At 48.2% G+C, this 21857-nt stretch overlaps 1 protein-coding gene across 2 annotated transcripts in view; it reads left to right on the plus strand.

The window, feature by feature from the left end:
* WBP2 (WW domain binding protein 2) overlaps positions 1–21857 on the plus strand; it is a 417756-nt gene that overhangs the window by 351199 nt on the left and 44700 nt on the right. Inside the window, exon 7 of one of the 2 annotated variants that reach the window (XM_069654739.1) lies at positions 1576–1652. In XM_069654739.1, coding sequence (XP_069510840.1) covers positions 1576–1652 — 77 coding nt within the window. The remainder of the gene's footprint in view (positions 1–1575; positions 1653–21857) is intronic. The other variant, XM_069654740.1, reaches the window with a different exon arrangement.

Below are 21857 nucleotides of genomic sequence, written 5' to 3' on the forward strand. Positions count from 1 at the left end.
GTTGACTACAGGCAATGCTGAACACAGCTTTAACGCCATGATCAGTGAAGGAGGACACACTTCTGTTTATTCATGTGGCGTGTATAAGAGGAAACTCCTACAGAGAAGAGAAAACCGCTATGTAGAGGCGAGCCTCTGCATAGTTGATGTCCTGGAGGGGGCCGAGCCTCACTAGCCCGCATAGCCAGTGGCAGCAAGGAGGGCAAAAAAAATGCCTGAATTTTGGCGTTCTCCTCGAGCGAGGAACTAAGGCAAGAAAGGCAGCCGATATGGGAATCCCTGCGTCTCATCTGGTGGCACGACCACGAGCGAGCAGTGGCGGGACATGAGGCTCATACCAGAACGTATGAGGGAGCCAGAGTCCCTGAGCACCACACACATTAGACCGTTGCTGCATAGCCAAATAGCATTGGGGAAAACCAATGAGCTTACATGATATTGCTACAAGGTATGAACATTGTGAGTGACGGCTATGAAAGTTATCCATGTTACGGGAGCCTGAGAAACCAGAGTTCAGGAATACCCTAGGTCATGGTAAAAAAAGGGAAATGAGCACTTAAATGTCTGATAACCCAGGTTGGACAGCTGATCTATGTGAAACAAAGTAGGTGAAAGTAAAACAACCTATCTGGGGATTTCAGGACTTTGAGAGAGTCCCAATGCCTGGAACGTGAAAGTGTTTATTTCCAAGCAATCCTGGAGGGATGAAAATGTTTGCACCAAAAGACAGTTTTATTGAAAGGAGAGACCGAAAGCCATAATTTGATACCAAGACCGGGAAGAATATCCTGCTGTGAAAAAGGAACTTTGAAGACTGAAAACAAGTCTAACAAATCTTGGGCCAGGCAGAAGCCCTACCGCGGCTAGTGTGCAAGCCTATCCACTTTTCCTTTTGCTTAGGTGTTTTCTAAAGTGGTAGGACCAGTTACTTGCTTAGGATTCAGACTGAAGACTTTTTACTTTGGATTTGACGAGCACCCTTAGCTTTTGTTTTGCTAGGCAGGGAAACTCCCTCATATGTATAAGGCAAGTTAGGCGTTTTTCCTTTTTATTTAAATAAAGCTTTGTTAATATGACCCACCATAGTGGGTAAAAAGCCAAACAACACCAACAGGCTGTGTCCTTTCTCACATCCTATCTGCACTTCAATACAATATATCTATTAGGTTGTGCTGAAATGCCACCTAATGGCAAAACAAAAAAAAATCCTCATTCTCAGCCCATTGACTACACTCCAACCCCATGGATATTTTGATGGGCAGTTATGTGCTCCAAAGCAGAACCTGCATTTCAGTATTTCTTGGTTGCTGCTCTGCAGGGGTGGGGAAAGGGTGGCCATAAAGATGTTTTACCCAGGTGCTGTATTCTAATTAGACACGAATGCTGGGTGGTACTTGGAGAGAAAAGCACAGCACCAGGGGACATTTATGCCCGACCTTAAACCACACCCATGCATTCTGATGACCATCTGTAATAGATATTCCTTCCCCAGTAAACTGATAATTAAATAAAATGCAAAGTGGAAAAAAAGCAGAACTGCATATTCAATCCATTGTTCCTTTTCTTTCCCCACAGCAGAGGCGAAAGCTGCTGAAGCTGCTGCCAGCGCATACTACAGCCCAACCAACCCCCATACTGTCTACATGCCCATGGTAGGTTTTCTATCCCAATTCTATGTCTTTACTTCCATGCATTTACATTGTTATGCATCTGCATTGGTGCATTGGTATTTTCTTTATTAAATGGTTGGCAAACTTGTATGCTAAATAACTGTTGTGTATGCTCTGGTTATCTTTGGTTCCAATACTGTACGTGGCATGCTGCTTTTATCCTGTCTATTTTCTGCTCCTACACAGGTTTCGCCGGATAGCTCACTCATTGCATTTTCCCAAAAGTGTTTGCTTGATACAGTTGAAGTATGTCGCATCATAGGCTCTATGTGATCTGCTTGCTGTATATATAACACTGCAAGTTTTTTGTAGTGAAATATACTTGTCTTTGATGGCAACTGAGATTTTGTACTGGATTGTGTATGTTCACATGACTTAAAAAGTGTCCAGACATCTAAGAAATGGTTCCATATTTAGTATTGCGATTTACAAAAGATAACGGGGCTTACTAATTTTACCACAAAATGAGCACATAAATTGCTGTTATTGTATATATACAAAATATGCCTGACACAAAGGTCTGTGTATCTAATTGGTTAATTGTAGCTATTGTGGGAGTTGATAATCTGCATAATTTTGAGCGGCGTCGTAGTTGGTGGCTTTCCTCGAGGGCTCCACCAAGTGAGTGAAACGGTATAGTAAAAAACCCTCTCCACCCCAAAATCTTGAGGTCTACATCATCTCCCGAGGTCCTGGTGGCTACCCTCAAGCTCTATCCCTGTTTTGTGTTTCAAGCCCATAGTAGGAGGAACAAGCTTCAAAAGAAGAGAAGCGCACAGTGGAGTCTGTAGGATGACTCGGCGACAGCTGCCCGCCACCCAGAGCAAATTCAACTGACGTTGCATGGTGGTGGATCACTCTCACTGGACATTGGAGGCAATCTCGCTGAAAGTGGGGAGCAATTGAAATGCTGCATCACATTTACCTGCAGAGGATTGGACAAAGAAAGAAGAGGGCGCTCGTGAGCCCCGCCAAGATGGGCGCTCTAGTGTGAGCTCCATGCCTGCCCGTGATATGCCCGGGAAAAAATCCTGAGCCATAGGCATCGAAGAGTCTCAAGGCACACGATATGTGAAAGCTAGAGGCCCTGTGCAATTGGTAGCGGCAACTCCGACAACCATTGATGCCAACACAGCTTTGAAAGCCTCTTGGTTATGAGAGCGGGCCTGATGCAGAGGGTGCGTCTGCGAGCAACAGCACTACAGTGACGACACCGGGACGAGGAAGGGGACTCAGGCACAGGAGTGATCGGCCCAGCTGCCCCAAATCCACGCTGTGCACCCCTTGGATGACTGGTGGGTGTCTAGTGGCCACAACCAGCTAGTCGGAAATCGGAGGTGTTGCTACATGACAGATCAGGAGACCCCGATGCTGGACGAGAGCTGGAACCCCGAGCAGTCGAGACACAAGCAACCCTGCATCCCCCGCAAGGAGCTAGAAGGTGAGGGCGATCAGAGACCAGCTGGGGGTGCCCTGGTATGAATTGCTCTGCAGAGCTCTACATAGATGTGGTGTGCAGCGGCCCATCACTATTGCGAGGCTGGGGTGAAGCAGAGAGAGTCCCAGATGATGCACGGATTGATTGAGCAGGGTACACAGTCTACTGCAGCCTGCGAGGTCGGACGCATCAGGGAGAGGAGGCCTGGGTGCTGCCCAGACACCCCAAGGAATATATGCGGAGGGCTGCAGGGAAGGGGCGGGCAAAGGCAAGGCCCATGCAGCCTAGCCCTCAAAGTTACATAGAGCCCCTTATAAGAGCGGCATATCCGGTTGAGGCGACTGGATGTGCCACCACATTGCGGCACCCACTTGGGGGTACGTAACTGGCAGACATTAATCATTGGTTGGGGGGAGGAAACGCTGCACCTACCCCACAGGGGTTCTGCTGCCCGCATTGGGAGAATTGTAACACATTATCCTACACCGGCCTGTTTTCATACCATACGGAAGAGGTCTCTTCCACGCACTCTGTTCCGGGGACACTGGGCATAGTCTCCTGAGGAGCTGCAGGCAGCTGCCTCTACTGATGCTCTACGGGACATTAATGGCATGCTAAAACGGATCTAGGCAGATATCCACTCGCTGGATAATACACTCAACACCCTTACCTGTAAAGTGGATCATATGCAGGTCATATTAAATGAGCATGGTGACAGGCTTGACGAAGTGGAAGCAGCTCAGCTGAAAGAACAGTGAAGGAATTAGCTTAGAAGGCGAACGATCTGGAGTCAAGATCCCACCGAATTGTGGGGTTCCCGGAGGAGGCAGACAGGGGCTCCATGGAGTTGCTGGTGGAGGCTATCCTGCATGAGGCCCTGGGGCAAGACGGTTTCTCATTGGCATTTATAGTGGAACAGGCCCATTCTAGTGGGAGGTCTTCGGTGCTGGGTGCGCCGCCCAGGCCTATTATCGCCAGACTTCTTAATTATCGGGACAGGGAGCTGGGTACTTTTAACTACAAGAGGGATCAAATGCGGCTTTTCCCCCCAATTCTGCTAATAAAGTGCAGGCGTCCAGAAGCAAAAGGGTTCAAGTATGCCATGCTGTTCCCAGCGAAGCTTCGGGTTGAGCATAATGGGAGAGCACTGTTCTTTCAAACTCAGAGGAACTAGCAGATTTCTTGAATGCATCGACCAGTGGTACTGAAGCATCAAAGTCTACAAACAACTCAGGCAAGCTCTGCGACAGAGACCTTGGATGACATATGTGCATCGTTCTTGTATTCAGTTCTTGTTCTTAACCTTGTTCTGAATTACAGGTGTCTGACATAGCTTCATGCCAAGGCACGTTCATACTCGGCGGGCGTGTTTAGTTGGCTGGGCCTCGAGATGTTCTTATGCCTCAGTGCAAGTCGCTGGTGTGGGGATGGGGGGGGTTCAACTGGTGGATGGGGGGGTTCAACTGGCAGGTTGGGGTTGCTGGTGGGGTTGGGGGAGATTTGGAGGGGAACTTGCAGTTGGTGGGTTTGTTAATGTTGTGTTGTTCTGGATGGTTGACAGTTTCCAAGTTCACTTTATCTGGACTATGAGTCATGACCAGGATTGCTATGTGGGAACGGAGGGTTGGGCAGTTAAGATAGTAGTCGGAGATAGGCAGTGGAATGAGAATCCCTTTGTTGGAGATGTCTTTGGGGGAAGGGAGGTGGACACCTGGGGAAACATGGAGGGTTTGCTTTTCACACAGGAATTACGCGAGTGCCACATGAATTTCTCTTGATTGCCTTACCCCTTCTGGTATGGGTGAACAGTGGTGGCATCCCCTCCATGCTGGTAGTTTCCTGGGTTGACATTCACCGACAGGAAAGATGCTACACTTTTAGATCAATGGTGCATCATACTGCATCCAGGTTCGATTATTTCTGGTATCGACAAGGGGGCTGGGTGGACTGCAGCATCCTGGCACACACATTGTCAGATCACGCTCCTGTGGTTGCAACAATAGCTATTCCTGGGAGTAGGCGGGGTGGCAGAAACAGTTTTTTTCAAAAATGAAAGCCTCAATGACATGGCCTTTCGGGAGGCTGTCGGGGACAGTGTTCTTACATTTGTTCAAGAAAACGAGGGTCGGTAACCACTCACTCTGTGCTATGGGAAGTTTTCAAATGCATATTCCACTGGGTCTATATAGCGAAGGAGACTGGGATACTTAAGACCATACAAGCTGAGCTAGGTGATAGTGAGTCTCTCCTGCGAGGTATGGAGATATGGTGGCTGAGGCACTGTTTCTGGCGAACCCGGTATTGCAGGCTTCATTCCATGCAGAGCTTAGGCAGTTCAGAGAGACAGCGGAAAGGGAGGTAGAGGTTCTCTAACGCCAGGCGTTGGTATGACAATATGGGGAGGAACAGCGGCCAGGCAGGCTGTTGGCGCGTGCAGTGAGGGTTAAAAAGCCAGACTCCCACATTTCAAACATCAAGTCTCTGACCAAGGTTCTCCTTCACATGGATGAGGAGATCGCCGGGGCATTGGTGGACTATTAAAGCACACTATATTCATCTCTAAAACCAGTGTGAGTCAGTCGGCCCTGGATACATATTTGAGTCAAGTACGGTTATATTGGTTTGACCAGGGGGAGAGGGATTGGTTGGGCAGTCCACTCACTGCGCAGGAGATGCATGCCGCCATCAAGGCACTCCCATCGGGTGAGGCGCCGGGTCCAGATGGTCCCTCGGCTAAGGAATACTCATTTTACAGGCCAATTCCTCTTATAAACCTGGATAATAAAATCTTAGTGAGGTGCCCTCTTACAGATGAGGTCTGGCGGTACTGCTGCGCTCAGACGAAAAGGGTAGCCATCAATAGCAGATTCAAGCCGATTCACTTTGTTTCTGCACCAGTTCTACTACTCCCCAGTGGGCCTGTGCACCTTTTTCCCAGAGAAGACTGATGCGTGGCTGAGATGTGGTTCCTCACCAGCTACATTTATACACTTGGCCTGGTACTGCCCCCCCCTATTTATGCTTTCTGGGCAGATATTTTGTATTACCATGATATAGAGGCTGGTTATTGTGTCACCCTGCACTGCACCCCTCTGCCAGGCCGAAGAATATCTGGGGGCCTTACATATCATATTTAAGATCAGGAGCGCTTTGCAATGCCAACGCCACAGAGGGATCTGTCCATTAATCGGTCTCAGTGATGCTGCTATCTCATTGTTACTGCTATAACTTTGCCTAGTATGTCTGTAAACGAACTGCTATCCTTTGTTTTGTTCTTTGTTTTGGTTAAATAAACTAATTAAAAGAGTTTTAAAAGAAAAATGAAAATTGGACAAGGAAGACTTGAGTGCTCATTAAGCAAGATGGTGGTGTACTGCCGATGTGTAAATAATCTGAGCATCTGTGAAGGAGGGGGCAGTGAGGAGGTAACGTAAATAACCCATGCTGTGCCGATTTCAGTGCCTGCGGCTGGTTACAAATAAGGCCATCTGCAAGATGCCAAAAACATTTTATAAATGGACTGGACATGCTGCACACAAATGTGTTGAATCCCTAACGATCATACTGCATGAAATACGCATGGTAAAAAGGATATTTTGTAAATTGTCTGGTTACGCTGTATACAGTTGTCATGTTGAATCCCCTACTACAATCCTGCAGGAATTCAATAATCATGTAGAGGAAGACTACTTGGAAACCTAATAATAGAAAGAGAGTATAAAACACCTCGAGCTAGCGCAGAAAACAATTCCTACACATTACAGACCACAGTGGGGGGGGGACCACCCAGATATGAAGCCTACATAGTACCTGAGCACAAAGACCACATTATTAGCAAACAGGAAAACTTCAGAGGGTAAAAGGCTAAAGTTGTTATTGCGAAGAAGTCCTCAGATGGCATCGGCAGTAGCATGAGCAGAGATGGGATGATTCAGCAAGCAGCACAAAAGAAGTAAAAGCAAGTCAAGATAATCTGATGAGGACTTGCCAGACAGGTGAATGGATTATATATTGGAAGGGAAAGATCCTACCCTGCGAGACATGTTTAACCTGATGCGCAACGTGGCGAAAGACGTGGCCTCAATTAAATCTGACATCAAAGAACTGCGGACAGACCTAAACTATTGATGAAGCAGAAAGTAGAATCTCACAGCTAGAGGATGATATTGAAGCTCAAAGAAAGAGGACCCAGGCAGGTACTGCAGAAGCTGACTGTGTTGGAGGGAAGATTGCTAGATTTGGGAGGGAGAGATTACTCCAACAATATAAAATATTATTAGGGGTTCCAGAAGAAATAGAAGGCCAAAACATGAAAACCTTTATCTTTCAGTTACTCCCTCAAACCTTAGGCACGGCCATTGCAGATTCTACGGAAGTTAATAAAACTTGTGCAGCACTACGGCTTAGGCCTGATCCGGACAAACCAGTAACGCATTTGTTTTTTAAGATACTATGAGTGGGAAAAGATAGTGCAGTTAATGAGACAAAAGCAACCAATGACATGGAAAGGTCACAAATTTGCAATTTTCAGAACCTACCACAACTTACTCAAGAACATTTTATGAAGGAAATAAAGAGCCATTGATGTGAAAGATCAGCTACATATGGGATTACTCTCCAGCTTTAATCACATTCCGTTAGAAAGAACGAAACCACATAGTTAAAACACTGGCGGTCATGTTCTCTATATTTAGACCCCAAAATGGAAGTCGTAGCTTGAGCGCCTCAGACAGTGTGTCAAACCAGAAGGACTCATCAAAGAAATCAGTGAAATGTTTATGAACCAGCCTGACTTACAGGAAGAAACCGTGAGTAGCACCTAGAGACTATTAATCAAGGTCAGTCTGAACAAAAATGTCACTATCTGGAGTTTAGGAACTACATCATCGTCGATGGCCGGGATATCCGTCATCCCATGGAATTTCAAAAGAGCAAAAATCGTAACTTTTTGCACAAACAGAAGGCTATGATATGCATGCTGCAAGACGCACAGGTGGACAAGCTGGAACTGGAAAGATTTACGCTTAGGTGGAAAGGGCAGGGATTTCCTGCACCTGCCTTTCAAAAAGAAGAATGCGGTTTTAATTCTAATGATGCATAAATATATTTTATCTAAGGAGAGGATAGTGAAATTGGCAACAGAAGGACACTGGGGTCGTAGTGGAAGGTGCATTGGATGGTCGAGATAATTCTTATGTCGATATATGGACCTAACAGTGAGGAGCACGATAAATGGATAAACAGGCATTGCTGCTGTATTCAGATCGTCCCGGAAGAAGACCTGTCTCACATTTTAGACATTATCACTACAAATGGCTCCTTTTCACATTACAACATTCACTAAGGCAAGACAGAAATCATTCCACTTAGTTTGGTCTGACGCATTTCCATTTTCCAGATATCAGTATCAGACTAGTCAAAATACCTAGTTAGGCATATGCCTATGCACTTCATTAAATAGGATGGTGAAAGTTAAAGATTGGGTGCAGTAAATCGCCACACGCACGCCACTGTGTGACAGCAGCCACGAATGCTATGCAATGAACCTTGTTATGTTGGTGCATGATGGAGCTAGGCGTACCGTCCACGCATTAACAAAATCACGTTATGCATGCAAAACGCAAAAACGGATTCAATGCATACTCACTTTTCTATTTGTTTAGTCGCTTGTCACAAATTATACTTTCATTCACTCAACATAAAATACAATCATTTTATGAAAGAAGTCGAGGTGTTACTATATCGGTATTTTTTGTATTAGAATGCAAATTGAGAAATCATTGATCACTGTGTTTCAAGCTATACGTTCATCACTATAGAAAAAACAGAGCAACTACCAATAATAAAATGTGAAACGATATCCTATGACATTATTCAATTTAGCTTTTTTTGTACAATTAATTTGTATCTTGTTAATTGAATCATTTTGGAAGTAAGTTGTTTTTTTGAAATCCCAATGATTGATAGACTGAATGCCAAATCCATATCTTACAAACATGTGTGTCCACAGTGAAGGTGAGGGGCAGGTTGTGTAAAGCACATGGCAGGCGAGTGAGCTGGAAAGATAGTGGGTAACACCCGACAAAAGTGTGCGACTGGTATACAATTTCTTCTTAAAGCATTGTTTGAATAGGCAAGCTTCTTCTGACAACTGGTACAGCATAAGGGCACACCGGCCCTCCATGGTTTTTCCATATTATAGTAACAATGACACCACTAGATAGTGTTAAATGCACATGTTGTATCCTTGAAATGTTGTGCAGAAGATTATTTTTGTGACAAGGACACATGACAAAGACGTACCTGGGGATTGATAAGTTTTATTCATTTTATTTTTTATTTTATTTGAATTCATTTCCAAAGGAACTTTTACAAATCACAAAATCACCAATTACACTAAAATCAATCATACTATAAGCATGATGTTGCACTTCAGTACCGCTTGTTTAGACACTGCATCTGCCACAGCATGTACCTACATAAGATCACATATTATCTCACAACTAGTGTAGCTGCGCACCAACTGAACTCACTGTCATTCCTACATACACATTTCATACAAAAAATGTGTAATTTATATAAAATGTGAATATAAAATATTAAATAATCATAAAATAACATTTAAAATAGGCAATAATTAGCTCTTCATAAAAGAATCCCATCAATATCAATTGGTATTAGGCAGGTGTTTTTTGATGATACACCATAACCATACAAGGCAATGTGCAGGCTTTCGGTCTCCGTATTGAGGCAATAGTTCCAAAATGCTTCCGGCTTTATTGACTCGTAGTTATGCACAAAACTGCCCAAGATGGTCATGTATGCGTTGCCCAGCGCTGCACATTCGGTAAAAAGATGCTTTGCTGACTCCAATTTGCCAGGCAACTTACATATACGACAGCCCCTATCTTGGACGGGTAACCCAAATTGAGCACCACAGAAGATAAACCATGGCAACTGGTTTATCCACAGCCCCAGTAGGAAACTCTGCACCTCTGGGTTAGGTCACTGTCTCGGGTATCCTTGAGGTTGGAGAATTCGGTGCGCCACACCTGAAACATAGGTATAGGAACATATTTGTTTATTTATTTATCACGCACACTGAACCCAGAGGTATCTGGGCGCATTACAAAGTTGCATACGTTACACAGAGAAAAAAAGCGAAAAACACAAAGGCAGTATTTACAATAAGTTACAAGTATATGCAACGTTTCATACATATATCTATAAATAAGTCAGGTTAGTACATTCATTATGCATCAGAGGTTGAGAGCCAGACTTTTGTGTTCTTCCTAAAGCTAAAGTAGGACGGTTCTGCTCTTAGGTCAACTGGTAGTGAATTCCATAGTTTAGCGGCCATCACTGGAAAGCTACTTCCGCCTGCTTTTTGCAGTTTACACCTAGATACATTCAGGCAGTGAGAATGTGCAGTTCTGGTAGGAAATGCTGAGGTTTTTTGAAAAAATGTATCAGCAACATATTATTAAGACATTTGTGCGTGAGGGTTAAAGTTTTGAATTGAATTCTCTTGACTGCAAGCCAGTTTGTGCTGTGTATGATATCTGAGATATGTTGGGTTCTCGGGATATTGACCACACTTCTTAAACCATTATTCTGTAGAATGTGTAGCTTATTCACATTGTATGTACTTGAGCCTAAATATAAGGCATTACAATAGCCTAGTTTTGATATAAAGTAGTGCTCTGGTTAATATGGAGCAGCTGGCTGTTAAAGTGAAAGGTTTACAGGCATTCATTAATTTACAGGTATATGCTGTGGCAGATGCAGTGGCATTAATCTGTCTTTTTAAATTTAGAGCGGAGTCTAGGTAAAAGCCTAAGGTTTTCACCTCCTTAGAGACTTTGATATTGTTACCATCGATGTTGAAGGAATTGAACTGATGACTTAGATTGTTTAGTCTTGCTGTAGATACGTCGAGGAGAAGCTCAGTCTTCTCGTCGTTCAGACATAGGCCGTGTGTGGCCATCCACCCCTATATCATCAGATATATTTTATTTAGTACGGTGGAGTCAGTTTCATAATCACCAGTGATGGGGATGAGAATCTGGGTGTCATCTGCATAGTTAGTGTAGGTGACACCCAGATTATCAAGATAATCAAATAGAGGCTTAGTGAATATATTGTACAATGTCTGCGAGACGCATGACCTTTGTGGGACTCCACATGTGATGGGTATGGGAACTGCCGAGGCGTTAGGTGAAAAAAAGACTCTTATGGTACGATTGTCAAGTAATGATTGAATCCAGGCTGTGGCTTCCTCCGAGAAATGTGTTGCTGAAGTAAGGTGGTTACATAGTACCTTATGCTTAAAGGCATGGTCTAGTAAAAAATGTTATTTAAAAAATAGATAGGCAACATAAAAAAAAAAATATTAGCATTCTCTAATATTTAGAGAATAGCCCGAGAGACCCAAATGGGAAATACTAAATGCTGCGTTGTTTCTGCCTGCGTTGTTTCTGCCTGAATCTGCTCCCGTGGGGAGCCCGAGAGCCCCAAATGGGAAAGCAGATTCAGGCAGAAACAACGCGGTTGTGTTGGAAAACGCTGCAGTTTTTCTTTCCGAGTTTCTCAGGCTCCTCTGAGCCGGAGGAGCCTGAGAAAATTGGAAAGAAAAACCGCAGCGTTTTCCAACACAATAACGTTGTATTTATGTTTGCGGTCGCTTCAAAAGCGACTGCAAACATAAATACGTTTTTAAAGCTGCGGTTTTATTTATAAGTTTTCCGGGTTCCTCCAGCCCGGAAAACTTAGAAAAAAAAACGCAGCTAGTGCTTATTTTTTTTTTAAAAATAAATAAATAGCACTTACCGAGATTCAGCTGCAGCTTTCCTGCTCTGGTCTCCGGTCCCCATCCTCCGCGTACAGCACTAATGAAGGGAAAGCCACCCAGCGGTAGCTTTTGTTTACTACAGCTGGCTGGCTTTTCCTTCATTAGTGCCCCAAAAGCCAGCACAGGAGGGCCTCCATTTCACAAAATGGATGCGCCCATGTGCTTGCTTTTGCGAATTTTGAGCTTGAATAGCTCAAAATTTTACATAGGAAGTTTTAAAAAAGAGAATGCTAGTATTTTTTATTTTTTTTATGTTGCCTATCTATTTTTTAAATACAATTTTTTACTAGACCATGCCTTTAACTAAGTCAAATGCAGCCGAAAGATCTAAAAGGAGGAGGAGAGCAAGCTTCCCATTTTCCTTTGGACTATCCATTTGATTCTTCAAATCTAATAAGGCGGATTCAGTTCCATGTTTGGGTCTGAAGCCAGAGTGATGCAGACCAAGGAGATTATTTGTTTCTAGATAATACTGAATCTGGAGATAACCGGCACGATCTAAGATTTTGAGAAGGAAAGGGACAGTAGTTATGTTATCGGTCTGTAATTAGTAGGTATGTTGGTATCTAGATTGGATTTTTTTAAGAACGGAAGGACCCATGCATCTTTTAAGTTAGATGGGATGGTGCATGAGTTGAATGAAGCGTTCATGAGTGTGGTGATGAATGGCGCTAGTTCCCTAGCTGCTTCTTTTATTATAGGTGCCGGCCAGGAGTCTCCTTGGGATCTATAAGGTTTTAGAGAAGAAATTATTTCAACTACTTCTTGTGTAGAGACCGTGGTAAATTTGAAATGGTTTCATAGTTTCGTTTGATTTTGTGTGTGATTGAATCCTTGGATAGATTGTTTTTTGTTTTCAATTTTCTCTTGAAGAAGTTAGATTTTATTGGCTAGCGCAGTTCGAATATTAGATCACCAAGTCTTATTCTTGGTACAAGTTTCTACTGGAGGTAAGGGTGACTCTAATTATTTTAGGATAATGAAGCGCTCTCTGGTGCTAGAGTTAGTTTTATTAATCCTATCATTGAAAGTACATTTTTTCGTCTGGGCTATTTAAGCACATTTTTCTTTGTAGGCATCCGTAGGGCTAGTCTTCCAAAGGGTTTCTGCACTTCTTTTCCCGTTGCGTATGACTTTAAGGTTGGACGTAAACCAAGAATTAAGGTGTGCAAGAGGTTTCTCTTTGCGCATTTTTAAAGGTGCTACCTTATCAATTGCTAAACTGATCGTGTTGTTTTCCAGCATGGGGTCTGGCATGGATTCACATGCTCATGAATATTCCCCGTCGTCAGGCCGGACGCTCAAGTGTTGGGAGTCCTCGTGTTAAGCTCTCGAGCTTTGGCTGCGTTTTCGCGCTTTTTTCAAAGATAATTTCTCATTTTTCGGTCAAATAGAGCCTCAAGTTCCACCGTCTCTACATCCGATTAACAGGGATCCGTGTCAGATTTTTCTACGCCCCTCGAGGGTGAAGATTTCGTCGAGTTGCGCTTCTTGGAGGTGTCCAGGAGTTTCTGCGGCCTACCTGAACATGGCCCAGGAGAAAGGAAGCTTGACGCCCGGAAAGCTGTTCAGGGTTTGCCCTAGATGCCAGATGCAGAATGTGTTCAAGGAGGACGAGCACTCAAAATGTCTCTACTGCCTTCATGAGGACATAACGCACGTGGAGAAGGACTGACACCTTTGGCTCTCCAACTGGCTGGAAGGAAAGAGCCCATCAGGTGAGAAGAAGAAGAAGAAGGCCAAGCGGTCTTCTAAGTCCTGTGAGGCCCCCCCGCGACGGGGGCCCAACAGAAGGCAAAGCACTGCGAGTCCGCGGGCACCGGGAGCGCTGAACAGTCGGGCTCCTCGGCTGCCAGGCAGGGCGCATCCTCTCCAGCGCCATCAACCACGAGCCAACGCTCTGGCTTAGGAAAGAGGAAGGCCGAGAACCCGGCAAAGCTTCTGGAGAGTCCCCGGTCCAGCTGAAGGGATCCGGCCGAGGGGGAGCGAGGCAGTGACCCTCCCCCCAAGGTGAGGGCCACAGGTCCACATAAGGTGGTAAAGGCCTTGATTCACCCGGCCAAGGCCTCAATCGAGGAAGTCGCGGTGGCCCTGGCGCAGCCTGTGGAGGCTACACCAGTGGAGGCGACCTCAGGGCCCAGAGTCTCCCTGCCTCCGCGGAGGGAAGCCTCTTTCAGACCCATTGAAAAGACCCCTGTGAAGACCCCGGCGGAAAAAGAGGGGGGGGGCCGGGGGCCATTGTGGACACGGACACAGCATCGGAGGAGAAGCTGGTAGAAGTCTTTGAGGGCCTCGACGAGGGCGTCGAAGAGGCACGTTCCCACGGGAGGTATCCCGACGAAGGTGACGGCGAGAGCGATGGCGGCACCGGCGAGGGTCCTAGTCACCCGTCGCTTCCGCAACCCGCGGACAACTCGGTGGCCATTTTGTTGGCAATACAATCGTTATGTTCGGAGATATGGACAAGATTGCCCTTACCACCGATGGAGGAACCTGAACCAGGCTCGACGGAGGAGCCAGAGCCATGCCCGGCGGGAAGCCCCCCCAAACAAGAGAAGACAGATCCACCCAGCCCCGCCTTTTCAGCCCTCGTGGCCTACTCAACCTTTGCCCACGTCCCCCGTCCCTGGGGATGACACGGGAACGGACACGGCCACGACGGGTACCGACGACGACGGCAGTGACGACGGGACGGAGCTCCCATCGCCCCCAGCCCGGGCCTCCCCGCCCAACGAGATCGGATCTTTCCATGCAATGATCACCAGGGCATCCAAGCTTTTTCAGCTCTACACCGAAGAGAAGGAAGGTTTCCTTTACCAACGGCGCAAGGCCAAGAGGAAAACAGTCCTCGCCGTGCCTCTGCTGAATGACATCTGGGACGAGGGTCTCGCCCTTCTCAAGAACCCGTCTACGACGCCTGCCAAGAGGGATCGGTACGAGAAGAAGTACCGGGTCCCCGACGCGGCCCCTTTGTGCCTTAGGGCACAACCGACCCCTGACTCGGTCGTCTCAGCGGCGGCCAAGAAGAAAGCGGGGGGGGGGGGTCATCGGCCTCAACGTCCACTTCCCTGCCGGACGGCGAAGGAAAGAAGCTGGACGCAATGGGATGAGTTATCTCGTCAGCGGCAACCACGATTAAGGCTGCCAACGCCCTCGCGATCGTGGCCCGCTACGACAGGGAGTTATGGTACAAGATCGCCCCCCTGTTGGACTTCCTACCGGACGACGAGAGGGCCGAGGTCCTGGAGATCTTGCAAGAAGGCGAAAAGGCATCGGACCACGCCATTACGGTGGCAACAGACATTGCTGACACCGGTTTCCGCCAGCTAGGCAACGGCGTTTGCCTTAGACGACGAGGGTGGCCCAAGGCGACGGATTTCCGCCAGGACGTACAAGCCAAGGTTTTGGACATGCCGTTCGACGGGAACAATCTGTTTGGGAAAACAGTGGATGAGTCCCTCCAAGCCATCAAGGCAGACACGGAGACAGCTAAGGCCTAGGCGTTCTCTGGCAACAAAGGCCGTCCTTTCGGAGCACCGGAGGCAAGCAGGGTGCCTCCAAGGGATTCGGTGGTGGCTCCTTTACGTACCGCCAAGCGGCCCGCTCCTCGTCGCAGGAAGCCTATAAGAGGACGAGGCAAGTCGGCTGGACCCCCCCCCCCCCCGTCGTCGCCAGGGAGGCCAAGGCGGCAAGGCGTCCTCCAAGCAAGATTGAACCGACTGTGGTGTCCGGCCCCCAACGAAGCACCCCGGTGGGAGGCCGGCTGGCGAAGTTCGTCAGCGTGTGGGAGTCCATCTCAACCGACCGTTGCGTACTGGATGCCCTGGCCCAGGGGCACGCCCTCGAATTTCTAAAAAAGTGCCCCCACATTCCACCCATGGCCAGGAAGGAAAATCACATCCCTCAACTGCTATTGGAGGTAAGGGCGATGCTCAAAAAAGGTGCCATCGAGCTCGTCCCGAAGAGGCTCCGGGGCTCCGGAGTATACTCAAGGTACTTCCTCATGAAAAAGAAGACAGGAGGATGGCGACCCATCCTGGACCTGCGACGACTGAACAAGTACATCAAGGCACAGAAGTTCCGGATGGTCAGCCTCCAGCACGTGCTGGGACAGCTGAAGGAGGGCGTTTTCCTGTCGTCGTTGGATTTGGAGGATGCGTACTTTCACATCCCCATTTTAAAAGGACACCGAAAGTTCCTCAGGTTTGCGGTCCAAGGGCGGCACTACCAGTTCAAGGCCCTCCCGTTCGGACTGAAATCGGCACCCAGGGTTTTCACCAAGTGCCTCACTCCAGTGGCCGCGGCTGCGCCTACAGGGGATCCACATATACCCCTACCTGGACGATTGGCTCATCCGCGCAAGGACAAGGGAGCTCGCCATGAAACACACAGCGAAGACCGTCCAGCCACTCACGGACCTGGAATTCTCCAACTTCCCCAAGTCCCACCTGGTCCCCTCACAAGTCGCACTGTTTCTGGGAGCCAAGCTGGACACAGTGGCGCGTCTGGCCTCACCGTCGGAGGAAAGGACAGAGGCCATCCTAGGCAAGGTGCAGCGTCTGCTGGCCACGGACGTGGCCAAGGTGAGGTCCATCAAGTCCCTCCTCAGGATGTCCTCTTGCATATATCTCGTGCGCCTGTGCAGGCTTCGGATGCGCCCTCTACAGGAGTTCCTTGACGCCCGCTGGATACAAGCAACGGGCAGTTTCAAAGACAGGATCTCTCTCAACAAGACTTTCCGTCGAGTGATCCGGTGGTGGGGCACCCGCGCTCATCTGGCGGCAGGAACAGATTTTCAGACCCCCACCCACCAGGTGACGGTGACGACGGATGCCTCCCCGGAGGGGGGGGGAGCGCATACCGGAGATCTTCACGCGAGAGGCTTTTGGCTCCCGGAGGAGAAGCCGCTCCACATCAACATCCTGGAGCTCCGGGCAGTGTTCCAGGCCCTCAAGTCCTTTCTCCCATCCCTCAAGGGCAAGGTTGTGAGGATCTTCACCGACAACACCACCACGATGTTTTACATCCGGAAGCAGGGCGGAACCAGGTCCCCAGCCCTATCCAAGGAAGCCCAGGATCTGTGGCATTGGGCTGTTGCTCAAGGGATGTTTCTGGTGCCGTTTCATCTGGCAGGGATAAAAAACGCCATTCGAAGGGATTGTGTCCTCCGACGTATTCCTTATCTTTGATAATACGTTTCCAGCTTGCTGGCCTCGGAAATTTTTTCTGTAGAGGGCGCTGCGTGTCGATGTCCGCCGAGTCGATGTCCCTCGACGGCCACTGTATCGGCGCCGACGTCACCATGCCCATAAATAGCCACGCGCTGCGTCCGTTGCTCAGTTCCGTTTTTCCGCGCTTCGTGGGGCCTCGGAACGTCGTTGCTCAGAATCTGAGGGACCTCGACGCGTGAGGGATTGTGGGTACAACGCACGTCACTATAGGGATAGTGTTACAGACACGCCTTGTCGACGTCCCCTTTTTCGACTACGAAAAACAAAATGCAATACTCTGCAGTGACCACTGGATGTCGGACCTATGCACAGCATGTGAATCTAAGCAGATACAACTATCAGAAATGCTTTTACAGTAAGTAATGCATTGTCATCTACTCGAATAATACCTACTCGTTCTCGATGGCATCTTCATCAGAACCGACGACGCCGCGATCCGGCTTCAAGAAATGTCGAGACTGCGGTAAAAACATTTCGATAACGGATCCACACAGGATCTGCTTGTGGTGCTTGGGAGCCGAGCACCATTGTTCGGAGTGTGAGGACTGCATGTCCATGACGGCGAAAGCCTTGAAGGAGCGCAAGGGGAAGCTCGAGAGAGGTAAGTCAGTCAAAACCTCCTCGAAGGTTTCTTCGGCTGAGTCGAGGCATTCGTCTCCTCGCCGTCAAACATTCCCATTCTAGATCTAGAAGTAGCTCCCACCATTCGTCGAGATCAAGACACTCAAAAAAGAGACGTCGAAGATCCCCTTCCTCGTCGTCTTCTGTTTCCCCAGAAAGGGACTCCTGTCCCACAAAACACAGCTCTCAGGCTGAGTGGGAGGAATTCAGAAAGAAAATGTTAAGCGTCTTCGAGAACGCGGCCTCGACCCCCTCGAAGACAGCTATGGGTGATACCCCGGGTGAAAAACCCAAAAAATCAAAACGCCGCGAGTCGCAGCACCCGGCAAAACAGTCCACCCGAGAGCGCCACGAGCGATCAGGTAAGAAGGCACCATCTTCGACGCCGTCGTCGAAGATTCCTTCGACGCATGGATCGGCGCCATCGACGCCGTTGTCGAAGGGTTCCTCGACGCATCGGTCGATCGATTCGACGCTGACATCGACGCTGATGAACGAGAAGACCAAGGCTACTCCACAGCCAACGGTGATTCCAAGGACCTCCGGCACGACGCCAAGACCGTCGTCGATGTCCTCGAGTAGGATCCCGATCCTCTCGTGTTCTTAGAGACCCCTTCCAGTTTTTTCGGCGACATCAACGTTTTCTCGCCCAATAATGACGAGTTTGGCTCCTTCTGCCTTAGAGATGGGTTTTACACCATTTCAGAGGTCAGAGTACCCTGGACTATCTTCAATTTATGAAGAGGGGGAAGATTCTGACCAGGAAACATTTGGGTTACAGAGGACCACAATGCCTATTTCAGAGGATTTCACCTCTGAGGAAAGAAGGCTGAAGTACCTACAGGAGTCACTACATGAGGCAAGTGGGCTGGACACTTCCCCAGAAGTGGAATTTGTTAAGCCAGACCCATGGGAACATGCCGAAACACCCTATAGAACCTTTATGGCAAGAATTATTGAATTTATGGGTTGGTCTGCACCTTCCCCTGTTTTTCAACAGGATGACCTAACAGACATATTAGACAAAGGTCCACAGGAGGACCCTGTGGTCCCCTTCCATGCAGCCTTACAAAGAAAAATTACATCTAATTGGGAAACTCCTGAAGTTATCCCTGCGGTCAATAAAAGATTGTCAGCCAAGTATAGGGTAGCAGCTGCTGACCCTGAATACTTATCAAAACACCCGACTCCAGAGAGCCTGGTGGTTCAAGCGGCAACTTCATCTAGCAGTAGGACCGCTTACCCTACTGTCCCACAGGATAGAGATGACGAGGTACGATTCTATGGCGAAGAAAGTCTTCTCTGCTTGTAGTATGGCGTTGAAGTCCATCAACGCCACCTGTACGCTCGCCAGGTTCAGTCCTACACTGTGTGAGTGTGCTTCCTCAGCGGCTGACTGCATACCCGAAGGAGAGGAAAAGGAAGCCTTCCTTAACATTATTAAAGATGGCAAAGATGCCATGTGCGAATCACTTCAAACTGGCATCGATTCCGCTGACAGTATCAGCAGGGCCATGGCGGCAAGTACAACAATCCGCAGGCATGCGTGGTTGCGAAAGTCTGGCTTTGCTCCAGATGTACAGGCCAGACTTTTGAATATGCCCTTTGACGGCTCTTCACTATGCGGAAAAAAGGCTGATTGACAGTCTGGAAAAGTTGCAGACTTCTAAAGCAGCAGCAAAATCTTTAGGAGCTGCTATCCGCCAAACTCCTTTTCGCCCCTCAGGAACCTCTGGGAGAGGAAAGTCCTTTCGCTATTATTCCGCATTCGGGAAAGGCAGAGGACAGCCAGCTCAAAGAGGCCAAAGGAGATCCACCCGAGGTGGACGGGTCAAAGGTACTAAGGCCGCAGCAGTAGCAGGTGCCTCTTTACCCTCGGCATCTGCATCATCCGCCCCCAAACCACTCTGAGGCCTTTCCACACAATACACCTGTAGGGGGTAGGTTAACTCACCATCTGACGGAATGGCAGGCTATAACGTCAGATGCTTGGGCATTGGAGACAGTTGCCCAGGGTTACTGCCTACCCTTTCTACACATCCCTCAGAGTCATCCACCGGGGATCAGCTCTCTAAAAGTTCCAGATCCGCTCCTCTTGCAGGAAATTATAGACCTGCTAGAGAAAGGTGCCATAGAACCGGTACCTGTAGCGGACAGGAACAAGGGCTGGTACTCCCCCTACTTTCTCATACCAAAGAAGGACGGAGGACTGAGACCCATCCTGGACTTACGAGAATTGAACAAGTTCCTCAGGAAGGACAAGTTCAAGATGGTAACTCTCTCTCAGATCCTTCAGGCCCTCCAGCTCCAGGACTGGCTGGTATCTCTGGACCTTCAGGATGCTTATTTCCATGTGCCAATCCATCTCAAACACAGGAAATACCTGAGGTTCGCAATTGGCGACTCTCATTATCAATTACGAGTTCTGCCATTTGGGCTGACCTGCGCCCCGCGGGTCTTCACCAAGCTGATGTCGGTAGTGGCGGCGAGTCTAAGGAGAGAAGGGATCCACGTCTACCCCTACCTGGATGATGGGCTAATCAGGGCTGTATCTTTGAAACAGGCTCAGGCCCAGCTAGATTATGTCTGCCACTTTCTTCACAAACTGGGCTTCTCCCTCTATTTAAAGAAGTCAAAGATGATACCATCACAGAGACTCCAGTTCATTGGAGCAGTCCTGGACACTTCCCTGGGAAAAGCTTCGCCACCAGAGGTGAGGGCTCAAGATATTCTACAGATGGTCACCAAGTTTCAAAATGCCCAACGTCTCCCAGCCTTCGACTTTTTGAGGTTGCTAGGCCTCATGGCATCCTGCATCTTCCTTGTGCCAGAGGCTCGCCTGAGAATGAGATCTCTTCAGTGGGCACTGAGAAGTCAGTGGTCGCAATTCTCAGGGAGAATGACAGATCTCCTCCGGATTCTGGACAAGGTAGCCCGCAACCTTCAATGGTGGGCCTATCCAGAGAACATCTTGAAAGGAGAACTGTTTTGGCAACCATGGCCGGAGATAACAGTAGTCACAGACGCCTCACTCACGGGGTGGGGAGCCCATGCCAACGACTTGACCATCAGCGGTCGTTGGTCTTCATAGGAGTCCAGACTACACATCAACCTATTGGAGCTGAGAGCGATCAGACTAGCACTGAAAGCTTTCCTGCCATCAGTACAGGGGAGAAATGTCCTGATAATGACGGACAACACGGTGGCCATGCACTACCTCATCAAAAGAGGAGGCGTAGGATCACTGGCACTATGCAGAGAGGCGATGCAGCTCTGGTTTTGGGCAATCCAAGAAGGACTCTCTCTATCGGCAGTCCACCTAGCCGGAGAGAAGAACTTGACAGCGGACGCTCTGAGCAGGCAGAGCACAGTCTCCCACGAGTGGGAGCTAGCTCAGGAAGTCCTTCAAGAGATCTTCGCCCTTTGGGGAACCAACAAGAAGTGCGATCTGTTCTGTTCAAGGGAATTTCCCTCGAGAGGAGCTCTAGGAGACGCATTCGTAGTGGACTGGGAGTTTCCACTCCTTTACGCGTTCCCACCAGTCCCTGTTATTCCTCAAATGATCAGGTGGTTGAGAAGATTCCGTAAAACCCTGATCCTAATTGCCCCGGATTGGGCCAGGAGAACGTAGTACCCGGACCTTCTAGATATGTCCATCTGTCCTCCAATCCGTCTTCCACTCAAAGAGAATCTTCTCTCGCAGAAGGGAGGTCAGGTTCACCATCCAGACACCAGAACCCTCAACCTTCACGCTTGGCTTCTGAAAGGGTGAGGTACAAGGATTGGGATCTCCCTGATGACGTCATGGAGGTGTTGCTTTCGGCCAGAAGGCCAGCAACAAAGTCTTTATACCGCTGCCGTTGGAACAAATTTTGCAGCTGGTGTAGGGAAGAAAATATCTACCCTTTTTCATGTGGTACACCAACAGTGTTATCGTTTCTACTCTACTTGGCAAACTCAGGCCTTCAAGTTGGCACTGTAAAAGGCTATCTCGCAGCGCTTTCTATCTTCAAGCGCACTGCGGAGGAACCATCGTATTTCAAACT

Source organism: Ambystoma mexicanum, chromosome 3q (assembly GCF_040938575.1).
Source record: "Ambystoma mexicanum isolate Mex_15411 chromosome 3q, UKY_AmexF1_1, whole genome shotgun sequence".
Classification (NCBI taxonomy): Eukaryota; Metazoa; Chordata; class Amphibia; order Caudata; family Ambystomatidae; genus Ambystoma; species Ambystoma mexicanum.